The 23,054-nt window shown below is 38.7% G+C and overlaps 1 protein-coding gene across 1 annotated transcript in view; it reads left to right on the forward strand.

The window, feature by feature from the left end:
• Window positions 1-1,891: 1,891 nt before the first annotated feature.
• Window positions 1,892-23,054, forward strand: part of FGF12 (fibroblast growth factor 12) — a 541,519-nt gene continuing 520,356 nt past the window's right edge. Inside the window, exons 1-2 of the mRNA XM_053565441.1 lie at window positions 1,892-2,012; window positions 2,180-2,322. Coding sequence (XP_053421416.1) covers window positions 2,310-2,322 — 13 coding nt within the window. The 5' untranslated portion in view covers window positions 1,892-2,012; window positions 2,180-2,309. The remainder of the gene's footprint in view (window positions 2,013-2,179; window positions 2,323-23,054) is intronic.

Consider the following 23,054-nt stretch of genomic DNA (forward strand, 5'->3'; position numbering starts at 1 on the left):
AAACTCAGATTCTGAGACCAATTCTGCTCCACTATGTGGCTCTTATCAAGTTAAGTACCACCCTTCTGCCTTTAGTTACTCCATCTGTAAAATAATAAATATTAAGAGTATATATAGAGGTACTGTATAACTTTCGAGAAGGAATGAGCATGTAATTTGGTATAGTATTAAGAGGATAATTTGGCTTGGTGCCTGTAGCAGTGGTTACAGCGCCAGTCACAAACACTGAGGGTGGCAGGTTTGAACCCAGCCTGGGCCAGCTAAACAACAATGACGACTGCAACAAAAAATAGCTGGGTGTTGTGGTGGGCGCCTGTAGTCCCAGCTACTTGGGAGGCCGAGGCAAGAGAATTGCTTAAGCCCAAGAGTTTGAGGTTGCTGTGAGCTGTAATGCCACAGCACTCTACTGAGGGCAACATAGTGAGACTCTGTCTCAACAACAACAACAACGACAACAACAACAACAACAACAACAACAAAGTATCTGCTTAATCTCAGTGAAATAGGATATTGCTCTTAAAGAGCAAATCTACTCCCACCATTAGCCTACTTCCTAAACCTATCCAACGTTTACAAGAAATCCTGAGTTTTGTGATTCTTCAGAACATTTACTTGAACATGTAATTGAAGAACCTAGAAATTAGTATGACCTCTTTAATTCCATATTTCTAGATGCTGTGGGAGTCCTCCACTAATAAATGTCCGTGTCTGGTTGAACCACCATGATTTCTATTTGTAATCATAACCCTGGCACTGGAAAATCCCAGGATGCCTCTAAATCATCAGAAAATGATTTCCTTAGAGTCAGCCTCAGGTTTCTTGTTAGGAATCCATTTTATTGTATGTCACTATGTTGGAAATTGGAAATAAAAGTCTACAGAAGAAGGATCTTTAGATGATCTCAATTGTGTGATTAATCTGCACATCTCTTTTCTTAACCATTCTAGAAAACAGGGCTTCTGAATTTGCTTTTGTGCCAGATATTAGTCTGCTGGGAGAATTTGAATTATTGAATAGAAAATAAGGTAGTAGATGAACCGTATTTTTTTCCTATTATTTTTTTTATATAAACTAATACAATGTGGGCTTTAAAATATTTAGTTATGAAAGTAGCACTTCAAGGAATTTGTGGCTTTACATTCTTCTCTAGAGCCTTATACAAGAAAGAAAACACTCTTCTCCAACTTCATAAAGATGATAAGATGTTTCATTTTAATAGTACTTGTTATCTTGCAAGCTTTGGGGTCTTGCTTCTTGGTAGATTGTTGTAGCTATCAAGAGCATCTGCAAATGTCTTCAGTAGATTTTTGTTTTGTTTTGTTTGTTTGGAGAACTTTAGAAGCCTTGCAGCCTGCTGGCAAAACAGTGTGAGGTGGAGGGAGGAAAACACTGGGTCTCAGCAAAGCAGGAGAATATTAACCTTTGGCAGCTCCAGGACTACTACCCCATTCCTGAAAAAGAAAACAAAACAATACGAGGATATAAGGAGAAATGGGAAGTCTGGGCAAGGCAGAGGGAAGCAGACACCTGGAAAGTTACTGCAGCCAATAGGAAGAGAAACCCAAATTGTGAACATTAATTAAATAGGATTCGTAAATCCCTTGTCTCTGCCTAAGGAATAAAACCATACCCTGCCTGGAGACCCCAGCTTCCTCTAAGGCTTTAGTGATCCATCCTGGAGAAGCGTATGTATGTGTCTGATGCACAGTTCCAGTTCAATCCATTTTCTAGTTTGCAGAGGAAAATCCGGTCCGGCGTTTATTTTTAGCAGCGCTTCGCTGTGACCGAATGCTACAGCTCTTCAGCTGGGATAACTGAGGACCGTATTGGGGAGCTAAGCGAAGGGGGCGGGGAGCGGGAGGCGGAGACAGGGGCGGGGGAACGCCCTGCGCATGCGTGCCAGCGCCCATGCAAATCCGCTGTACATCCAGAGAGCAAAGTGGGATGATCTGTCACTACACCTGCAGCACCACGCTCGGAGGACAGCTCCTGCTCGCAGCTTCCAGGCCCAGGTAACAAAATAAAAAAAATAAAAAGAAATCTGAGCGGGCACCGTGCATGCGTTTCGGTATCAGATGCGCGTCGCAGCCTGTGTGTCGAGGCAATCTGCTGCTGCTGCCGCTAAGTGTCCTTTGGTGGCTGATTGCAGCTTCAAGGTTTAAGAAATCCCATCTTTCAGGAAGCCTGAGGGGAAGGAAGGAAGTACGGGCGAAATCATCAGATTGGCTTCCCAGATTTGGGAATCTGAAGCGGGCCCACGTCTTCCGGCCAACTTCCATTGAACTTCCCAGCACTCGAAAGGGACCGAAATGGAGAGCAAAGGTATGTGGCTGTCCCTGTCGGGGACTTCCCGCTGCATGTGCGTGTGGTCGGGGCAATCCTCAGCGAGAGGACTGCAGTGCCTGGGGAGCGAGCATCATACTGGGTCGCCAGGAGGAGGAGATGCTATGTCCGTTGCAGCACGGGGAAGTGTGGCAGGAAGGCGACTTCTTTTTAACTCCCACAGCTCTGAAGACAGTGTTTAATACTCCATCAGTTGCGTAGTGAAGTGTGATGAGTTTTTTTGTGGGGAGTAGGAGAGCCCCCCCAAAATGGAGGAGGAGGAAAGATGTGTTGGTAAAGCAGTTGCTTTTCTGTGTAATGGATGGACTCAAATATATTTCATTTGCTTCAGAATTGCTGACAGGAACGTTTGTATCTGAGATCCAATAATCCATTGCCAAAAAATAAAAATGTTTGGATTTCTCTACCCCCACCATATGAAGATGGTATTTCTGGGTGTGCATGACCACATCCTATTGCATTTTGAATATATATCAGCAGAGAAATCGGGTCTGTTTGAAACAGCATGCGTTAGAACTGACCTCTAAGAAGAACAGTGTATCGGAGTACCGCTTGGTTCGAAAGCACAGTGCACTGACTAGCTCTAAACATGTATGTGCTAATATTCTCATAAGCCAATCTGCATACTGTACACATCCCAACTGGTAAGTGAACTGTAAAAATAACTTCTGGGTGGTATACTCACACACATGAAGAAATGACTATTGAAATTATAAGATCAGAGATCCTTTGGATTTAACCCCATCTATGCAGGTCTATTTCTCCTCCTCTAAACGCCCACCAGGTTGTGAGAGCCTTGAGGAATGTGGTCAGATATCCAGTAGGAATATTGGGTGTCTTTAATTCTGGTGAAATCAGAAGAAATGATGTCAACTTTTATGAAACTATATTCATTACCCAGAACTTGAGAAGCTATATTTGAAACAAGGTTTTATTTTTAAACCAGGAATATGTCAGTCACTGTGGTAATGTACTCAAGATCAGGGAGTGGTGGTGGGTTACCTATTTCTGGGCTGATTAATAAAACAATACTATGGAATGATAGCAGTTAATGTTCAGGAAAGTATTTTAAGTATTTAATTAGTAGATGTAATGTGTTTGAACCTAGGTAAGTACTTAGAACATACAACGAACTGAATCAACATGGATTAAGACTAGCTGGTAATTTTCGGTGTAGACAAATTATTTTCACGATACATTGATGGACATTTCCATGTCTGACAATGATGTACACATATGAGAGAATCCATGTCTATAAATATACATGAGGCATATAGTTATTAACTCTGTTATTGAATTCATTTTAAAATGAAAGCCTGTCTTTCTTAGGAAATAAAGGTCTTTAATATTGTAGTTGATTAAGCATTTCTGAAACATAAGCTTAGCAACAGGAAAAGAGTATTGTTTTACTATGAAACAGTTTTTCGTGTTTGGATGACACCTGCTATTTGGCCATTAAATTTGTTATTTGGCAAGAGTTCTTGGTAACATTTTTGCCTCCAAGTCCTGGTCCATCGTAAACAGAGGATGTATTTCTCAGCAATAATCTTTTATTTTCCTTTGTTACCCATGAAACATGCTACATACTACTCAGAGTTCCTGGTGGTTTATATCTCGGATTGCTAGCAGTAGAGTTCTAGCTATTCTTCCAGTCTTGGTAAGTTCAAAAAGCAGGAAGAGTCTCAGAAATACATTAGATCAGGAACAGGCCAGAAGTTGTATGTCAATCCAGATAGCAGCAGTACAGCCATACAGCACTACAGCAATGAAGACATTGTCATAAGCCAACACTATGATCATTTTGCAGAGGTCCCATAATTGCCTCTGACAAAAGATAAGACAAAAGTCTTTACTCATGTTAATTCCCGGACTTCCTTTATAGAGCTGAGTTAGCCAGTTAGCAATCAGATTAAGAATAGCTAATTACTTATACTTGGCCTCACTTTCTACACCGATGCAAATAGAACAGCTAAAAATGGTAGCTAACTTGATATTTTTATTCTAGAGGAGAAAAGAGTATATTAAGAGGAGTGTCTATCCATCTTTCATTCCCGTTGGTACATCTTTCATACTTTATGTTGCCATGTTCAAACTGCTTCTCCCAATAGACTCAAATCTAATTTTAGGAAGACATTCTCAAATGTAAGTACATATAATTTTTTTTTCTTTTGAAAAATCTATTAAGATAGAGTCAAAAAAGTCATATTGCATGATTCATTTGAGGGTTCAAGAGTTCTCCATTCTCCCCCAAATCAAATGGCTCATTTAATCTTGAATCTTGTCACCAACAAACTTTCACATTGCTCCTAGCATTTTGAAAACCTTTCATAGAGCACTTCCCCAGAGTGTCCTCCAAGTTGAACTTCAGTTATAAACAAATACCTAGTAAGATCAATTTATTTTTGCTTCCTTATACTTTGTATCACTCCTCGTCATCCAGGTTAAAGAGGAAAAGAAAACACATTGGTTGGCTCAGGGATCAATGTGCAATCTAAGTGATCTTTCTGTACCATGTAATTAATATTGTCTCAAAGATTTGGGGTGATGCACAATCTTAGCAGCTGGACAAAATTTTTGACTTTTGGGTCCCAAGAGCTTGAGATTCTTAAATATATTCAGTATTTAGAACAGTGACTGACAAACTTTGCTGCCCATTAGAGTCTGACCTGCTTTTCAAACATCCTTATTTTCCAGTGGCACACATGGCAATTGAATTAAAATTTGTGGTGGGAGAAAAGCATAGGCATTTTTTTTAAAGACCCCCAGGTACAACAATGTTTGAGAACCACCGATTTAGACTCTCGATAATCAATATGTGGTTTGAAGATTAGTTTTTTTTTTCTGGAATTGGAGAATTTTGATCTTTACAACAGGTCTATTGAATCAGAATCTGATTAAAAAAATCCTTAGGTAATTTGCATGCACATTAAAGTTTGAGAAGCATTGATTTAGGGTGAGGAAAGAGGCTCACTCATCTTTCTTTCTTTCTTTCTTTCTTTCTTTCTTTCTTTCTTTCTTTCTTTCTTTCTTTCTTTCTTTCTTTCTTTCTTTCTTTCTTTCTTCTAACTAACTACTTTCTCTCCTCTTTTCCTCTCCTGTCTGCATCACATTTTTTTTTGTGGTTGTTTGGCTGGGTTTTCAGTCTCAGACTGACATATTACTTGTAGAGCTTTTCAAATGTAAAGATGCAGCGCCCGTAGCACAGTGGTTGCAGTGCCAGCCACATACACCCAGGCTGGCAGGTTCAAACCTGGCTTGGGCCTGATAAACAACAATGACAACTCCAACAAAGAAATAGCGTTGTGGCAGGTACCTGTAATCCCAGCTACTCAGGAGGCTGAGGCAAGAGAATCACTTAAGCCCAAGAGTTTGATGTTGCTGTCAGCTGTGACACCACAGCACTCTACTGAGGGAGACATAGTGAGACTCTGTCTCAAAAAAAAAAAAAAATCAAATGTAAAGATGCTCAGGACATAGCTCCAGATTATTCTACTTCATTCTAGGGTGAGACCTGGGGCATAGGTATTTTTAAATAGCTTCCCAAGTGATGCTAATGGATATCTGGAGTTAAGCACAGATATAAGGCCTTGCTACCAGCGGTCCACAGACCAGCAGCCTTGGCATCATCTGGGAACTTGTTAGAAATGCTGAATTTCAGGTTCTACCCTAGACTCACTACATCAACTAGATTCCAACAAAATCTGATGGTCATTTGTGTGCACATTAAAGTTTAAGAAGCACTGGTTTAGATAGAAGGGAAATGATTTGTATCTAAGAAAGACTGCTCTAGGCACCTCAGTAGAGAAGAAGATCTGATATTATCTGACTGATCAATAGGGAAGATCAGGGATATGTGATCCTGTTCTAGGTCTTCTGGCTGCTTTTTTGTAGAGAACAGAAATGAAATGGAAACCGAATTGCCTTCTTCAGGGTTAGATCAGAAAACAGACCCACTTTTAAATACCCCTCTGTGCTTCTTCAAACCATTTACTTTCAAGCCCCAACTGTTCTAAAATATTTATTCTCTAAGTTCATTTTGAGCCGCTGACAATTGTCCTGATGCTAACTCATAGTAATGCGGTGATATTAGGCTGCTTAAATCAAGGCACAGCTTAACAAAATGAGGATAGCTTTACCCTCTTCCCATTGTCGTATCTCCTTGTTCCATTCTCTTTGAGTTTCATGTGACATGTCCCTTGCTACATAAAACCTGTCCTGACCTCTCTCGCATTGAATTAATATTTTATTAGTATTCATTATATGACATAAGTACTTGTTTATTCCTCACCTACTGTATTTCTTAGAATCATTGTAACTTTTGTGCTCTTTGTTTAGACAAATATTTATATTTACCCAGTATATGCCCTATGTTCTTAGTTCTCAGAAAGAAAGTAAATTAAGATGTAATCTCTACTCACAAAGATCTCACTCTCCTATCTCCATTAATATATTAACCTTCTTGTAGGCCTAAGATGAGCTGCAGCATTTCTGCAGCCAACTAGGTGTCTGCTTCAGGTAAAACATTTTAGTTTACATGGTAGGATTATATATGTTAAAGTGAACAGCCTTAATTTTCATGCCAATTTCATGCACCCAGAAGACTGTTAATTGGGAGAGGTGAAAGAAGTTTAGTTACCAGGAGTGTTCCCAGACACGTCAGTTTGAGTCCAGAAGAGAGAAGGCAGTAACGAGACTTGAGACTTGCTTTCTCACTAAAGACCTACATGTATGTTCCTCCTGAAAATCAATTCTCTTTTCTGGGTTTCATGCCAGTCATCAGGGTCCAGGCAGGAGCATAAGCCAACACATTTGAGGTGTAGAACAGTTATTTCTCTGAAGCCAGGATGGTTCACCCTGCAGGGGAAAAAGGAAATGTCTAATAAGTTTATTCATTTAGGGTGGTGCCTGTGGCTCAGTGAGTAGGCACCGGCCCCATATACCAAGGGTGGCAAGTTCAAACCCGGCCCAAGACAAACTGCAACAATAACAGCAACAATAAAAATAGTCGGGTGTTATGTCAGCCTTCCGAGTAGCTGTAATCTAAGCTACTCGGAAGGCTGAGGCAAGAGAATCACCTAAGCCCAAGAGCTGGAGGTTGCTGTGAGCTGTGATGCCATGGCACTCTACTGAGGGTGATAAAATGAGATTCTGCCTCAAAAAAAAAAAAAGTTTATTCATTTAGCAGAATCAGAAAGTGATGTTAATAAGAGCTATTTTGTAGTTCAAACAACAAAATATGGAGGCCATTGTGGTGGGATACGTAAGATATAATACAGTTAAATCATAATGTAATAGAATAAGCATTGGGCATAGATGAAGTAGTCCTTACGCCGCCAGCTCTAATGGTGTAACTTTGGACAAAGTGTTTTCCCTCTCTGGGTCTCAAGGTTCTTAAATCCTAAAGTGGTCCAGTTCATTTAATTCAAAATACACTGTTTAGTTGCCACATTGTTCCAGGCAAATTGTTAAATGAAAGGATAGAGATATAAATAGTGTATGGACTTAACCTTTAGGAGTTTATAATCTGTGAACAGGCTCAACAGCGATCAGTTCCTGACATTGCATGCGCCTCCTCCATTCATCTTTCAGAGTTCTAGCAGGTTACTCAGGAGGTTAGAATGGGAAGTTACAGTGATTAATGACCTCCAAAGAGGCACTTAGCAATATTCCACAATAATAATGCCTGCCTTTTTTAATTTTTTTTCTCCTTTGGTCTCTTTAAACAAAATTATTGTGTGGGTGAACACTTGAACTCAAGCTATGTATCTACTCTCAAATCTGTTCCAACTGACCGCCTAGTTAGTAACCCATTGTCTGACTCTGGTGGTTATTCTGGAGCTTATTAGTTTCAATAATGTCTCTGGGAGTGGCCAGCTAGTTATTTGCCATTCCTTTATCCCTGTCCTTTCATACTTTAAAGCTTCTAAAGTATTGATTCTGTGGTGTTTTGTGCTTACTGAGTGACCAATAATGTTTTATTGTTAACATTGGGTTTCCTGATTTATTATATGTTAACAGCCATAAATAATGTTCATGAGACACTTTGCGTTTTTTTCCCAAAGGGCTTTTTGTGTATGTCACCTTCCTTAAAACCCTGTGATTGTGCATTTTAACTTGATTTTAGAGATAACAAAGCAGAGGGTTAGAAAGACTAAGTGACATAGCAAATCATCGTACCTTGGTTTCTCTGTAAAATCATAATTATTTTACACACCCAAGCACCATACCATAATGTCACCATAATATCGTGATTTTGAAATAAAACTCATGCTAGTAAAGCATTTAGAGTTGAGCCTGACTTTCGTCATTGTTAGCTATGTTTGTCTTTTCACCAGACTGTGAATCCTGGAGGGTAGAAATTGGTCCTTTGCCATTTTTGTAGTTTTAGTAGTGAGCTCACTGGATAGACACTCAATAAATCATCTTCATTGACTTCACAAAGGCTTTAATTTACCAAAAGAGATTTCTTTTGTGCTTATTCTACATTTTTGATGGCAACTTCTCTAATACCTGAATTTGTCTTTGTTGTTGGTAGGACTTAGTTTCCAGGCAGTTATGTAAGGCTGGACCATTAAGTTCATGAAGTCATCCTAGAAAATGGGCTTCATACCTCATTGCTGAATATCACTACAGTCACCTTCAAAGTACCCCCAGTGGAAAGCTATACACCCACATCAGTGCCTAGTCCACCCTTCAGAGCACTCTTTCCAGGATAAGTTCACAACCTTAATTATCAAACCTCCTGACAATGACATCTCTGATGGCCATTCCATGAAAAGAGCTCCAAAATTGCTTTGAAGGGTGGGCTAGGCGCTGGCATCAGTGCAAAGCTTCCCAAGGGAAGCACTTGGAAGGTAACTATTGTGATATTCAGCAGTGAGGTATGAAGCCCTTTTTTTAATTGTCTGACCTTGTACGAGATCTTGTAGATTTGGAATGGAGGTACATTCAGTCAAGTATTACATCCTGGATGGGCTTAAAACATAGACTGTATAACTTCCGGCCATTAATAGTGGCTCTTAGGCTCTTAGGTACCTCAGAACAACTCGGCACCCTGTAATATGTGGAACTCTTCAGGTATGTAACAAATGTGTGGGTGATTAGCATGTACATCCCCAATTATGAGTCAGTAGATAAGCTATAGGGCGGTTACTAGAAAACTATAACATGCACCTATGTCCTTTATCATGAACACTATAGGACTTGTGCTGCCTGGGCCTTGTCTGTTATGATCACCCTCCTTAGTGTTAAGAGAGTGTGTGTGTGCAGAAGAGAGACTTAAATCATATATTATAAACTTGGGATAGAAAATAGATATGTAAAATAGACAAGATTCTGAGGCTAAGACAATATGTCATTTTCCCCAACATCTTCTTCCTCATCTTATTAGCATCCTTGCATGCAGAACATGGTAGGATTTTTCTGAGGAGCTATGTCAATAGTTCTAATTTTAGTTTTCTCACAGTTACTTTTTGAAATAGTTCCTATCTCTTTGTCTTTGGGAATATGAGACTTCCACCCAGGGAGGCCATGGTATTTAGCTGCTTGAATGCTACAGACGGTGGTACTTTGGCGGAAGTCCCCAAGGACACCTGTTGCGCTTCACAGACCTTTTCTCTTTTTTTTTTTAAATACACACGCTGCCTTGATTTTACCTGAAACTAATCCCATCTCTAATAATTCCAAAAGCACCAATAATTGAAAGTGGGGCCTTCAACTACATACAAGAAGTAAAGAGAAGCTGCTTGTGGTTAGATTTTTGTTTCTCTCTTGTTTATAGACTGGCTATTAGCCTGAAAAGCAGCCCAAGGGGATTAGACTGGAAAAAAAAAATCCAGAAACTTTCAGAGGCTATTCAGAAGACAACTAAACACATCGCCTCCCTTAACAAGGAGGCCGCAGTGGTGGCAATGCCAATCTCTTCCTACCCAATTCATTTCTACAATCAGGTTCTTCTTAAGTTTTTCAAATACTGAGAACATTGAAACAGGTCAGACTAACCTCAACATAAGGTAAATTAGGTAAATCCTTTTCATGTATTTGGATACTGAAAATCTACATGTGTTTCTGGCTTCAAAATGTGTTGAAACGTTTTTATGCCAGTGGTCTCTTTCACATATTTAAATTGTACTTAGATGGTCTGCAAATAAGGCAATTACTTAAGATTTATTGTATGATCACTCTAATTGCAAACTCTGGGAAGTTTAAAATTAGATTATTGAGGAGCTTTTCTAAAGGCTCTTATTTCATTTTAAAATATCTTCAACATTTCCAGCACTATCTAAAATTGAATTTGCTTTCCTTTTCTTCTGTGATTTAAGGGAGAAGTATTTGCTATGTGTCCAGATTAAGATTGCCATGTAAATTGCTCAGATGAAATGGATACTTTGTACGTATGGATATTGTATTCACAGTAGCATAAGAAGCATGCTGCTGATGAAAATACTGTATAGTAAACCCTAGTAATACTGAGGTAAGGGAGATAACCAAAGCAAAGGCACGTCTATCAGTCTTGGTCTGTTAAAATAAAATGATTGAATAAGTGAGTCAATAAGCAATATTTTTTTTTTGTTGTTTCAGGTTAATTTGAGGGTACAAAGAATTAGATTACAATTTTTATATTTGTTAGGTAGAGTCCCTCTTATAATTGTGTCCTGCCCCCAAGAGGTGTGCCATACACCCCAATATTGCGTGTATTGTGCCAATCAAGTGGGAACACACCCACCCCCTTGTTCCTCCCCTCTCCCCGCTTCCTCATTCCTCTGTACCCCACCTACTATTTGTTAGATGTTTTAAGGCTGAGCTTTTCAAACGGGATTGGGGGGTTATGCATATTGTGGCATCATGGTGTCATATCCTGGGGTGACATTCTGAAGCACAGAATAAACAGGATGCATGTTCTCATGAAATAAACTAGTATTCTAATACAGGGTAGACATAAAGTTCATGTGAAATTTAAAATAATTTAACATAGTAAATTGCTCATGAACTTATGAACACCCTGTATATTAATCTAATAGACAATTACATTCTAATAGTCTATTAGATTATTCTATGGTAGAAAATGTGGGTTCAGGTTCTGCTTCCTATATTAATTCTGTGGACAAACCTGGGGAAAAATCACTTCGTTCTCCTCTTAGGAGGTCAGTGTATTAAACTTTTTTATTTTTAACTCATTGATTATTGATTTTTATTCATTTTAATTTAATTATATTTTTTTGAGACAGAGTCTCACTATGTCACCCTTGGTAGAGTGCTATGGTGTCACAGCTCACAGCAACCTCAAACTCTTGGGCTCAAGTGATTCTTTTGCCTCAGCCTCCCCAGTAGCTGGGACCGTAGGCGCCCACCACAACGCCTGGGTATTTTTTGGCTGTAGTTGTCATTGTTGTTTGGCAGGCCTGGGCTGGATTCGAACCCTCCAGCTCTGGGGTATGTGGCTGGTGCCCTAGCCGCTTGAGCTACAGGCACCGATCCTGATTTTTATTTTATTATTACAAAGAAACTGCATTTTTAGCGTGAGTTTATTCTTCCTTCATCCTCTTGAGGCTTGACATCTGTATAAAATAAATCAGGGTGATCATAATTACCACATCCAGTTTTGAGGACTCAGTGTAAGTTTGAGCTAGCCTGTAAAGGCTGTGAATTGTGTGACTGAAGTTGTTGGATTTATAACTAACGGGGTTGAGCAATTCATTTGATTCTGACTGAGAAAGCTCTAAGACTTAGGGGAAACTGTGAGTGGGCTGAAGTTTGCATGCAGCATGATTGTGACCCCCCAAAGGGGACAGGCCTGTGTCTGAATTGGAGAATGGCTGTGCTGACCTTGTGGAAAAGACCCTGACTTGGGAATTCAGAGACCTGTCATTTGAATTCTAATTCCTGCTCCACCTCATTAATGTGAATTTTTGCTGTTCACTTTCTTTCTCTGGCCTTGTTCTTCATCTGCAAAACAAAGGTGGATTGAACACAAGATTCTTTTCATTGTTGAGATTGTAAGAAGCAGCATTTGTGAAGTGTTTATGTAGGAACTAGAGTGCACGTGCTCTGTTTAATCGTTTCTGGTTGGCTTCCTGTTCTCTCCTACCTCTTTGGCCAAGGCCGTGGCATTTTTTGCTCTGCAGATTGTCTGCTATGTTTTAACATCTTTTTTTCACCCTCACGGGTATCCTCCTTACAATTCATGTGAGTGTATTTATCAGTTGTCTGGGAAGTTGATTTGGTGGCTATGGGTTTCTTCCCACTGTCAGCCCTAATCAAAAAAAGAAAGACTAACAAATGATAAGCCCTTCAACAAGTGCTGAGTGTTTTACTAACGTTATAGAAAGGAGATATGATTTTCTTTTAGTTCTCAATCATTAGTAATATATTATTCAAAAATAATTGCACTCAGTCCTTTATTGTCTTCAAACAATTTAAAAACCAATAACTATCTCTTCCAAGGTTTGATTGGCTCCCGGTCATTTTAGATAGAAGCAGCATTTTTTTTTTTTTTTTGCTTCCAGATGGAAGTTTTCCAAGTTCTAAAAGTTTCAAGGATAATAAACTGAATTTCTTAATTATGCAAAGAATAAAATAAAGCAAAATATTTATCAGTCACTAACATGTTTATGAACATAAATTATGAGCAGAAGTACTTATGATATAATGATAATTATAAAATAATCGTATGTATGGGTGTATGTGCTGTATATATACTGCTTATAATAGAGTAAAATTTGCATCTCAATGAGCAGATAGTAGATTGTTTTTGGTCCGGGCTGGGTTTGAACCCGCCACCTCCAGCATATGGGCCCGACGCCCTACTCACTGAGCCACAGGTGCCACCCCAGATAGTAGATTGTAATAAAAGTGATAATGTTTGGGTAACGATGATTTAATTATGAGTAGATGTCTATTCCTTTCAAATATATTATCAATATTACAGTTTTTTTCCATGCAGCATCAGTACACCAGGTGTTGGGCTAAGTTATAAACTATTAAACAGATCTACCTGAACTTAAAAAAAGTGTCTTTATGCTTCACAGTTTCATGTTTTTTTCATGTCAGACATTGAAAGGACATTTGAGAAGATAATGGAGTCTTTGGAAATAATGCTTGTGTTGCTTTTCCTATGCATTTTGCACTGCGCTTTACGTACATTGAGTCATTAAGCCTCATCAAAACCCAGTGAGGCAGGCTCTGTTGTCTTTATTTTAGTGATTGGAAAACTTGGCCATAGAGATAATAAGTAATTTACCCAGGTCACACAGGCGGGCTTCAGAGTCCACGTGCTTACCTACTACTTAACATCAAGGCATATTTAGCTCTAGTCTGATAAGACGGTTTAATAAACCTGTCTTTGTTACTGAAAAGCTAGTCCAGCAATGCACATACAGATTTTATTAACCTTTAGGAAGCCTAATCTGCAGAATTAGTCTCAACCCAAGGCCTAGGCTAATGAGCCGCAGACGGAGAATCATCCGGAGTTGCCACCTATCCCGTGCATTGGAGAAAGAGCCACATCTCTCATGTGCCTTGCCATGGCTTCTACCGCTAGGGGCGTAGGTAAGCATGGAGTTGCATCGTCTTTTTCTAGCCCTCAGCTTAAATAGTTGTCCTGTTTATTTGGGAAGCTTGTGGTGTGGTGAAAAGATCACAAGACTTGAAATCAGACCATATAACTAGCAACTTTTTAATCTCTGTAACTCGGCAAGATATATTTCTGTTTCTTTGCTTCCTAATTTGTACAATAGCTCTCTTTCAAAATTAATGGGGCAAATGAGAACAAAATATATAAAGACATAAGCATAAAATTAGTGCCCGATAATAACAGCTGCTGCTGTGGCTATGGTTGTTACTTTTGTATGGGGCTGGATTCTTGCCTTAATACCACCATCATCAGGTGAGACTCTCTGCATAGAACTCGATGCAGCTTGCGGTACCCTTCAGACCACTGCACGTGAACACGCCTGATGCATAACAAAATTCCCACCTGATACTGGAGGGCACTGCCCTTCTTAATCCTATCTCCATATTCCTTCTTTCCCCTCTCATTGCCTCTCCTCCTACTTCAACACCAGCTATGATTGGTCTGGAATTGATTATATTGCTCCATACTCTTTTTTTTAAATTCCGACTTGCTGACCCTTGCTGCCTTCGTTAGTTTTCTCCTTCATCTTGGGTAGTTCTATTTCAATCGTTTTTCTTTCCACTAAAAATTTAAAAAATTCTGCTCTTTATTTTTTTATTTCAGGTTAATAGGAGGGTACAAACAATGTTTGCGTTTGTTAGGTAAAGTCCCTGCTGTAGTTGTGTCCCTCACCTAGGAGGTGTGCCATGGACCTCTACATTGGACCTGTTAGGTGGAAGCACACCAATCTCCCTCCCCTCTCCACCCACTTGAATTAAATTACGTTTTTCTCTTGTGTGGGCATGTATTAGTTCATCTACAGCAGTGGTTCTCAACCTTCCTCATGCCATGGCCCTTTAATACAGTTCCTGTGGGTTGCAACCCACAGGTTGAGAAGTGCTAATCTACAGCCTTCATATTAGTATTGAATATATTGGATACTTGCTTTTCCACTCTTGTGATACTTTACTAAAGAGAATGTTCTCCAGATTAATACAAAGATGTAAAACCTTTATCTTTTTTTATGGCTGATATAGTCTCTGAAGAGGACAGACAAATGGCCAGCAAACATAAGAAAAAATGCTCATTATCCCTAATCATCAGAGAAATGCAAATCAAAACCACCCTGAGATATCACCTAAACCCTGTGAGAACAACCCACATCACAAAGTCTCAAAGCTGCAAATACTGGTGTGGATGTGCAGACAAGGGAACACTTTTATACTGTTGGTGGGCCTGCAAACTAATACAACCTCCATGGAAGGAAGTTTGGAGAATTCTCAAAGAACTCAATTATAGTCCTTCCATTTGATCTCACAATCCCATTACTAGATATTTACTCAGGAGAGAAAAAAAAAAGATCAATTTATCATTAGGACATTTGTACCAGATTGCTTATCATGACTCAATTTGCAATCACTAAGATGTGGAACCAACCCAAGTGCCCATCAACCCATGAGTGTATTAATAAACTGGTATATTTCACTCCTTTTTCTCTGGTTGGAGCCACCAGTATGCCATGTACCAGGTATACAGTTTAAAATAATAGTTTTTAGTGACACTATAAAAATTAAAAAGTCGTAACATCAGTTGGCTCATCTACTAATCTTTTTGATCAGAATTTTACTGGCCTAAAATGAAGTCTAGATTCCTTAGAAGATGGAACTTGACTATCATAAATTGAGGGTTGATATCATCAATTCGGTTTACGAACGTTGCCTTGCTCATGCCAGAAGAATGAGGACAATTATCTGCCAAATTGTCCAACTAAGTGTGCATCACAATAATGGTGGGTTTGTTAAAACACAGATTGATGTGCCCTAGCCCAGAGTTTCCAATTCCGTGGGTCGGGGGTGGGCAAAAGAATCTGCTTTTATAACCTGTTCCAAAGAGGTGCAGATGCTGCTTGTCTGGGGGTGCAGCTTGAGAGCCACTGCTGTAACCAGTCTAGTCTAAGATTCTCTTGTGCTTGGGAATTGGATTGAGAAACAGATAACATATTTTGCTGATTATTCAGAAATGTCAGAATAAGGGATCAGAAGTAGCATTCTCATGAGTGAATTCAATTAATTCACTTTAGTTAATTCAAGGGTTCATCTTTGGTCATATCCATTTACCCCTTTATCTATCCCGAGGCATATTGCTTGTCATTGGGACTAGAAATGAGAAACCGCATAGTTTTTGACCTTAAGAACACCTCATAAATTGGCTTTTGAAGATATATACAAACCAAAACTTAAGAACTGACAGGTGGCAATGCGTATAAAAATTTCAAATGAATTTACTTTTACTATCGTGTCTTGTGTAGGCTGCTTTGGGTAGTTTTTATAGGTCAGGAGCCTAGGCATGAAACAAGGTTTAGACCATTTCCTATTACATAGATAAATATAAATATAAATATAAATATAACCTTTGGAGATACCGACAGAAGCTCACATCTAGGAAGGAGCTGGCGTTTGAACTTTTGCAGGCAGGATGAAACTAAACCATTGGAAAAGCATTCTAGGCTGATGGAATAATATAAACAAAGGTAAAGAAACATAAATGTCATACTAGGAAAATAATAATGGAATGATGAATTAATTCATCTAGCAGCTATTTGTTGTCCTGGACACTGTTCTACATGCTAAGTATAGTAGGGATGAGAAAAAGTGCCCCCCTCAGGAAGCACGTAAGGTTGGGGATGGGATACAGTGGATGATGAATCCTAAAAGAAAGGCTGGAGGCAAATTGTGGAAACCTGTAACAAGTTGTATAATGCAGGTGATGATTTCATTTACATTTCAAAAATGTTAACTAATGTAATCATCTTTGAAAAATTAGATTCCTAGGGCTTTTATAATACAATTTCTACTTACAAAGCTTTAATAATTCACTAGCTTTTCAAGAACCCATCTACTGTGCAAAGCGAGGCATTCCTACAAACACACTGCCACGGCTGTAGGAAATGCTGTGGTCCAGTGTTTCAGGCTGACTTTCTCCAATTGCTGCTGCTGACACACTTCCTTTGCTTAATGGAACAGTAAGTTTCACTTTTGTTCACTGTTGGCTCTCAAGTCCCTGAAATTCTAGCACGGAAACTTAAAAACTGATGTTATAGAGGAAAAGAAGCCCAAGAACCCTTTGGAATGTTTCAGGCTTAAAAATCACTGCCAAAAGATCTATAAATTATTAAGTCTCAAAATTGTAGTGACAGCAAAAAGTGTGCAAGAATATACTAATTAATGTACATGCATTTTTCAACTATGTTGTATGAAGTTTTTCAAACTCTTCTATCCTTAAATATATGAAGACTCATGTGAGAAATGTTTGTCTCCTTCTTTCACTGGTCTGTTTTGATGTTCTGATGAAACTTCTTTTTTTATGGAAAATATAGGTAAACTAAAAGAGTAGTTTTTAAATCCAATCCTGGTCTTGATTTTTGTCTGCCCACTTCCTAACTGAAGACACTGGATGAGGGTCCTAATCTCTCCACTCCTTGATTTTCTTATCCATATAATGGAGATAATAATAGTACCTATTCAGAGAGTTGTTTTAAGGATTAAATTAGATACTTTATGAAAGTGTTTAGCTCACATACAGTAGACATTCAATAAAATGTACCTATTACTATGTTACATATCTCAAAACTGCCTCATTGTAACCTCTGGTTTCATAACCATGGGCTTTGGCTGAGTCTGATGGATTCAGGTTTGTTTCATTGTTTGGATGAACAGCAAGCGTAATAATTCCAGTCTGAGCATTTATTTGTAACTCGACAGATTTCTAGTCAATAAAGTATGGCAGCCACAAAGACACTGTTTTTGGATCAAATTCTTAAACTCTCCTAGGAAGACACATCCTACCACACTAGATAACCATAATCAGTAGTTGAAATCTAGAAAGCATCTCGTATAGAGAAGGTTTCAGCCTGGCTGGTGAAAATTTTATGAATAAGATTTTGAAATGAAGGTCAGCAGATGACTTTCCTGTAACAACCATAAGGAGCAGTTAGACAGATGGCAAGGACAGCCTTGTCTGTTCTCTGGGCAACATCCTTTGATCTCTATTGACCCCATTGAATCATGTCTTAGCAAAGAAGGGAGAATGGCAGGGAGCAAGCTACAGCCTCCTGCCATACGCCATTCTTCAGAAATACTTTTAGAGTAAGAGCTGTACAAAAATGACCCTTCATGCATAAAATCAGAGGTGATTTCTTTCTATTCCTCTGCTGTTTTCACTTGCTATTTTTGTCACAGTTATAGAACGTATATTATGAAAGATAGTAATTCCTTGTCCTTGTCCCATTGTTTTTTCCCTGTTGAGACAATCACTCTCCGCTCTTGCTGATACTTACCTTTGTGTTCTGAAGACATTCTCTTCTTCCTACTTCTTTACTTTCTTGTTGTCACACCAAGGAAATGATTTTCAGCTCTCTCCCATGGTCCCATTCTCACCACAACTTGCATCCTTGCCATCTCGCCATCTTTCCAGGGGCTCTGCCATTGTTATTTTGGTTAGTTTAGTTGGTAGCTACATTATTGTAATTATTTAAATACTTTCCATGACTGAGGCAAATTAAACCATGACTTCCCTTCCTTTTGTCAGAAGATTTCATTTTTTCTGTGGTTGATAATTGTCTTGTTTTTGTTTGCTCTGCTTTCTACGTTCTTTTTTTTTTGTAGAGACAGAGTCTCACTGTACCGCACTCGGGTAGAGTGCCATGGCATCACACGGCTCACAGCAACCTCTAACTCTTGGGCTTATGCGATTCTCTTGACTCAGCCTCCCGAGCAGCTGGGACTACAGGCGCCCGCCACAACGCCCGGCTATTTTTCTGTTGCAGTTTGGCCGGGGTTGGGTTTGAACCTGCCACCCTCGGCATATGGGGCCGGCACCCTACTCACTGAGCCACAGGCACCGCCTCTGTGTTCTTCTCACTAGTCAACTCCCAGCCCCTGACCATTTTCTGTGTCTCATCTCAAGTCATTCAGATGCACAGACCCTCTATCCTGTGCACTGTCCTGAAGTAATCTCTCCTGGAACCCGAGGACGGGGTGTTGTAGGGGTGTGCTTTTTCTTCTATGTGCATTGGTTTGGTCTCGGGATTTCCTTTATCATCACCCTGGAAAGTCTCTGAGGTCTTTTTCCTTGTTCCCCTGTTTTCCTGTAGCCTCTGTGTTCTTTCTCTGTTTTGTTATTTTTGATGGAGTATATTCTCCAGTAGATTCCTGGAAAAAAGGATATATGGTAGTTAAATTCTCTGGATCTTTGTATAGCAGCACATATCTTTATTGATTCTTCATATTTGTATAATAATTTGGCTGGTTGTAGAATTCTAGGTTTTAAATCACTTTTCTTCAGAATTTAAATGACTCTACTACAATATATTCCTTCTTCCAGTTTTGAAGTTTGGGTCTGATATTATTCTGATTCCTTATTTTTTGTACATGCCTGATAATTTTTATTAGAACTTAGGTGGATCTATTTTTTTCTTCCAGCTCTGAGAATTGATAATGATTCATCTTCTTGTGGTTTCATTTGAACTCATTCTGCTGTGTACTTACTGTGTAGAAACTCTTTACCATCTTTAATTCTAGAAAAAAATATTTTTAATTCTTTGATTTCTATAAAATCAAAAATAGTTTAGTTTCTTGGATGAATTTCTTGATGATTTCTCATTCTCTGGTTATTTTGTTGTTTGTTTAGTTCCAACTTTTGGAAAATTTTGTCACTTGGATTTTGATATCCTGGATTTATTTGTCACAGGTTTAGTTTCTCATATGCTACATTTTCTATTTCTATCTCTTTTGTTTTTCCTCTACTTTCTACATGATAGGCTCAAATTTATCTTCTACTCTTTCTTAAATTAATCTTTTTTGTCTTTAATTTCTGGTATCAGATTTCTAGTTTCCAAGAGCTTTATTTGTTGGCTTTCTTTGATTGTTCAATTTTATATAATATGATTTCTTATTTCACTGATGTAATCAATATTTTCTAATGTTTTGCTGAGAATATTGATATACTCCTTAGAAGGTCTCATCTCTCTCCACATTCTCTATTTGTAGTCAGCTTTTTGGTTTGCATTTGTTTACATTTCTATCTTTTGTGTTAGAGACTTTCTACAGATGTTTTTATATTTGGTGCCTGTTCATGTTTCAGAGTGGGTATAGGGGGCTAAGGAGGTGACCGGAAACCCTGCGTGCATGTCAACAGCAATGATCTTAGTTGGGTAGTGATCTTGGTGGGCTTTTCACAGAGGAAACTCCTGATGTCAATATCCTTAGCTTTTATCTCTTATGTTTACATCATTTCTTTCTCTTTTTTTGTGGCTTATTACTCTATCTTTATTTGAAAGAATTCTGTTGATGTCTTTCGCACACTTTCAAAATTTTTTTTTTTTATTAAATCGTAGCTGTGTACATCAGTGCAATCATGGGGTACAATGTGCTGGTTTTATATACAATCTGAAATATTTTCATCAAACTGGTTAACATAGCCTTTACAGCAGCCTCTTAGTTATTGTGTTAAGACATTTATATCCTACATTTAGTAAATTTCACATGTACCCTTGTAAGATGCACCGTAGGTGTGGTCCCACCAATTACCCTCCCTCCACCCATCCTCCCTTCCCCCCTCCTCTCCTCTCCCTTTCCCCATATTCTTGGGCTATAATTGGGTTATAGCTTTCATAAGAAAGCTATAAATTGGTTTCATAGTAGGGCTGAGTACATTGGATACTTTTTCTTCCATTCTTGAGATACTTTGCTAAGAATAATATGTTCCAGCTCCATCTATGTAAACATGAAAGAGGTAAAGTCTCCATCTTTCTTTAAGGCTGCATAATATTCCATGGTGTACATATACCACAATTTATTAATCCATTCATGGGTCGATGGGCACTTGGGCTTCTTCCATGACTTCGCAATTATGAATTGGGCTGCAATAAACATTCTGGTACAAATCTTTGTTATAATGTGATTTTTGGTCTTCTCAACATATACCTGGTAGAGGAATTGCATGATTTCTTCACAAAGACTCTTCCACTCCTCTGCCTGATGGTAAAGCCTGACTCTAAGGGTTCTGTGGCTGTCACCAATACATTCACTTAATCTCCGAGTTTTCAATGTGGTACTGGCTCTGCCCACAGACTGAACTTTTTTCTTTCCACTACAAAGAATAAATCTCAAATTTTCTTCTGGGATGAGGGAGGGCAGCTGCTTAAATGCTTAATGTGTAGGAGAGGACTTAAGGTTATAACACCTTCTTAAAAACCAACTTTCCATAATCTTTATACATTTTATCCTGTCTGATCTTATCCTTCTCAGATCTGCTAAATCCTTTATATTTTCACCAGCTGGTTTGTCAGTTCTAAAGTTTTGTTTTTATTGTCTTATCTCCCCTTTCCTCCATCTTGGAATATTTATGCAATACATACACATCTTTGTTGTACTTTGAATGATGCTTCAGGTAGGAATGAAAGTAAAAGCCACTTTTCAATTTTTTATCCTTACTTAAAAGTCTCTTTACTTTTTAAAGATACCAGATTACCTTGCAACAGGATAATCTCAGCTCAGAGCTCCTCTTTACATGCATAACATTTTGCAGAGTTTTCAGCAGTGCCCTTGGCCAAATCCCTCACTTTATTCATACTTTAGATACCAGGGTCATGAAAGTATTCTTTGCATGAGAAAATACTATGCAAATCACTTAAAAGTGTTACTAGCTTAAGAGAATTACTAGGACCATCTCTAGACAATTTTGTTTGTTTGTTTTTGAGATAGAGTCTCACTATGTCGCCCTTGGTAGAGTGCCATGGCGTCACAGCTCACAGCAACCTCAAACTCTTAGGCTTAAGAGATTGTCTTGCCTCAGTCTCACAAGTGACTGGGACTGCAGGTGCCCATCACAGTGCTCGGCTATTTTTTATTGTAGTTGTCATTGTTGTTTAGCTGGCCCAGGCTGGGTTCAAACCCACCAACCCTGGTGTATGTGGCCGGTGCCCTAGCCACTGAGCTATGGGTGCTGAGCCTCTAGACAGTTTTTTAAAGTAGTTGTTCATGCATTTGTTCATTCTTTCACTTGCCAGGCAGCCACTGAACACTCACCCTACATTGCTGGACAATGGCAAGGCAGGATAATGAAAAAGAGACAGTTCTTGACCGTATGAGCCTTTCACACTGGCATGGGAGACAGACAACAATGTCCCAGATGCAATATGATAAAAGCCATCATAGACATATTAACCGGAGGTAGAAGTTCCAGAGGGGGGAGTGATTAAGTTATCCTGCAAAATTCATGACTGGAAATATATCTTAGCTCTCAGTACATTCAAGCACAAATTTTCCAGAGTGATCCTTTTGCCAATTTATAACTGGCAAAATTACTATCTTCCCAGCACTGTAATAGAGTTTTATGATCAGAAGAGAATTTGAAAGTTCTTATTAGCTTCTTCATTTTACCTGGGAAAAACTGAAGCTCAGGGAAAAGCAGTTCAATCCTAGTGAAATCAAAGACTGAAACTCAGGTTTCTTGATTCTTTCACTAATGTTTTTTTCCACTAAATTATATTGACCTCCCACCCCAAAGCCCAGTTATCTATTTAATATTACTCAAATTTTTAATCAGTGGCTCTGAGTCTCAGAAATCTGGAAATAGCAATTTTTAAAACTTGTGACTGTTTCTTTAAGAACAGTCATTTAAATGAAATAGCTATGCTGTGGACTTCAGAATAGGACTACAAACTCTTTCAGGTAATGCTATAAAGAGAGAATGGCTTCCAGTTCTCACTGCTTCTTTTAAAGCAGGCTCACAGTTCTTAACCTAGAACAGAGGTTTTAAAATTCATATAGGCTAGTATTGATTGAATTTAAATTCACCCAGCACATTCAGGGTACACTTTCCCAGATGACGCACTGGTGTGCCATTTTGCAATGTATTTTTGAGACGTTTCTATGTTTACAGTGTCTTGAAAGCATACAACAGATGTATAAACATAGTATTTAAACATTTCAGAGAGGAGGAGAATGCTGTCTTTGGTAAACACTTAAGAATATAATGTATGCTGTTAAATTTATCATTTCATGAGTTAGTGATTATCAAATGGTATACTATCGGGAAG

The sequence above is a fragment of the Nycticebus coucang genome, chromosome 16 (genome assembly GCF_027406575.1).
Source record: "Nycticebus coucang isolate mNycCou1 chromosome 16, mNycCou1.pri, whole genome shotgun sequence".
In the NCBI taxonomy this organism is placed as follows: Eukaryota; Metazoa; Chordata; class Mammalia; order Primates; family Lorisidae; genus Nycticebus; species Nycticebus coucang.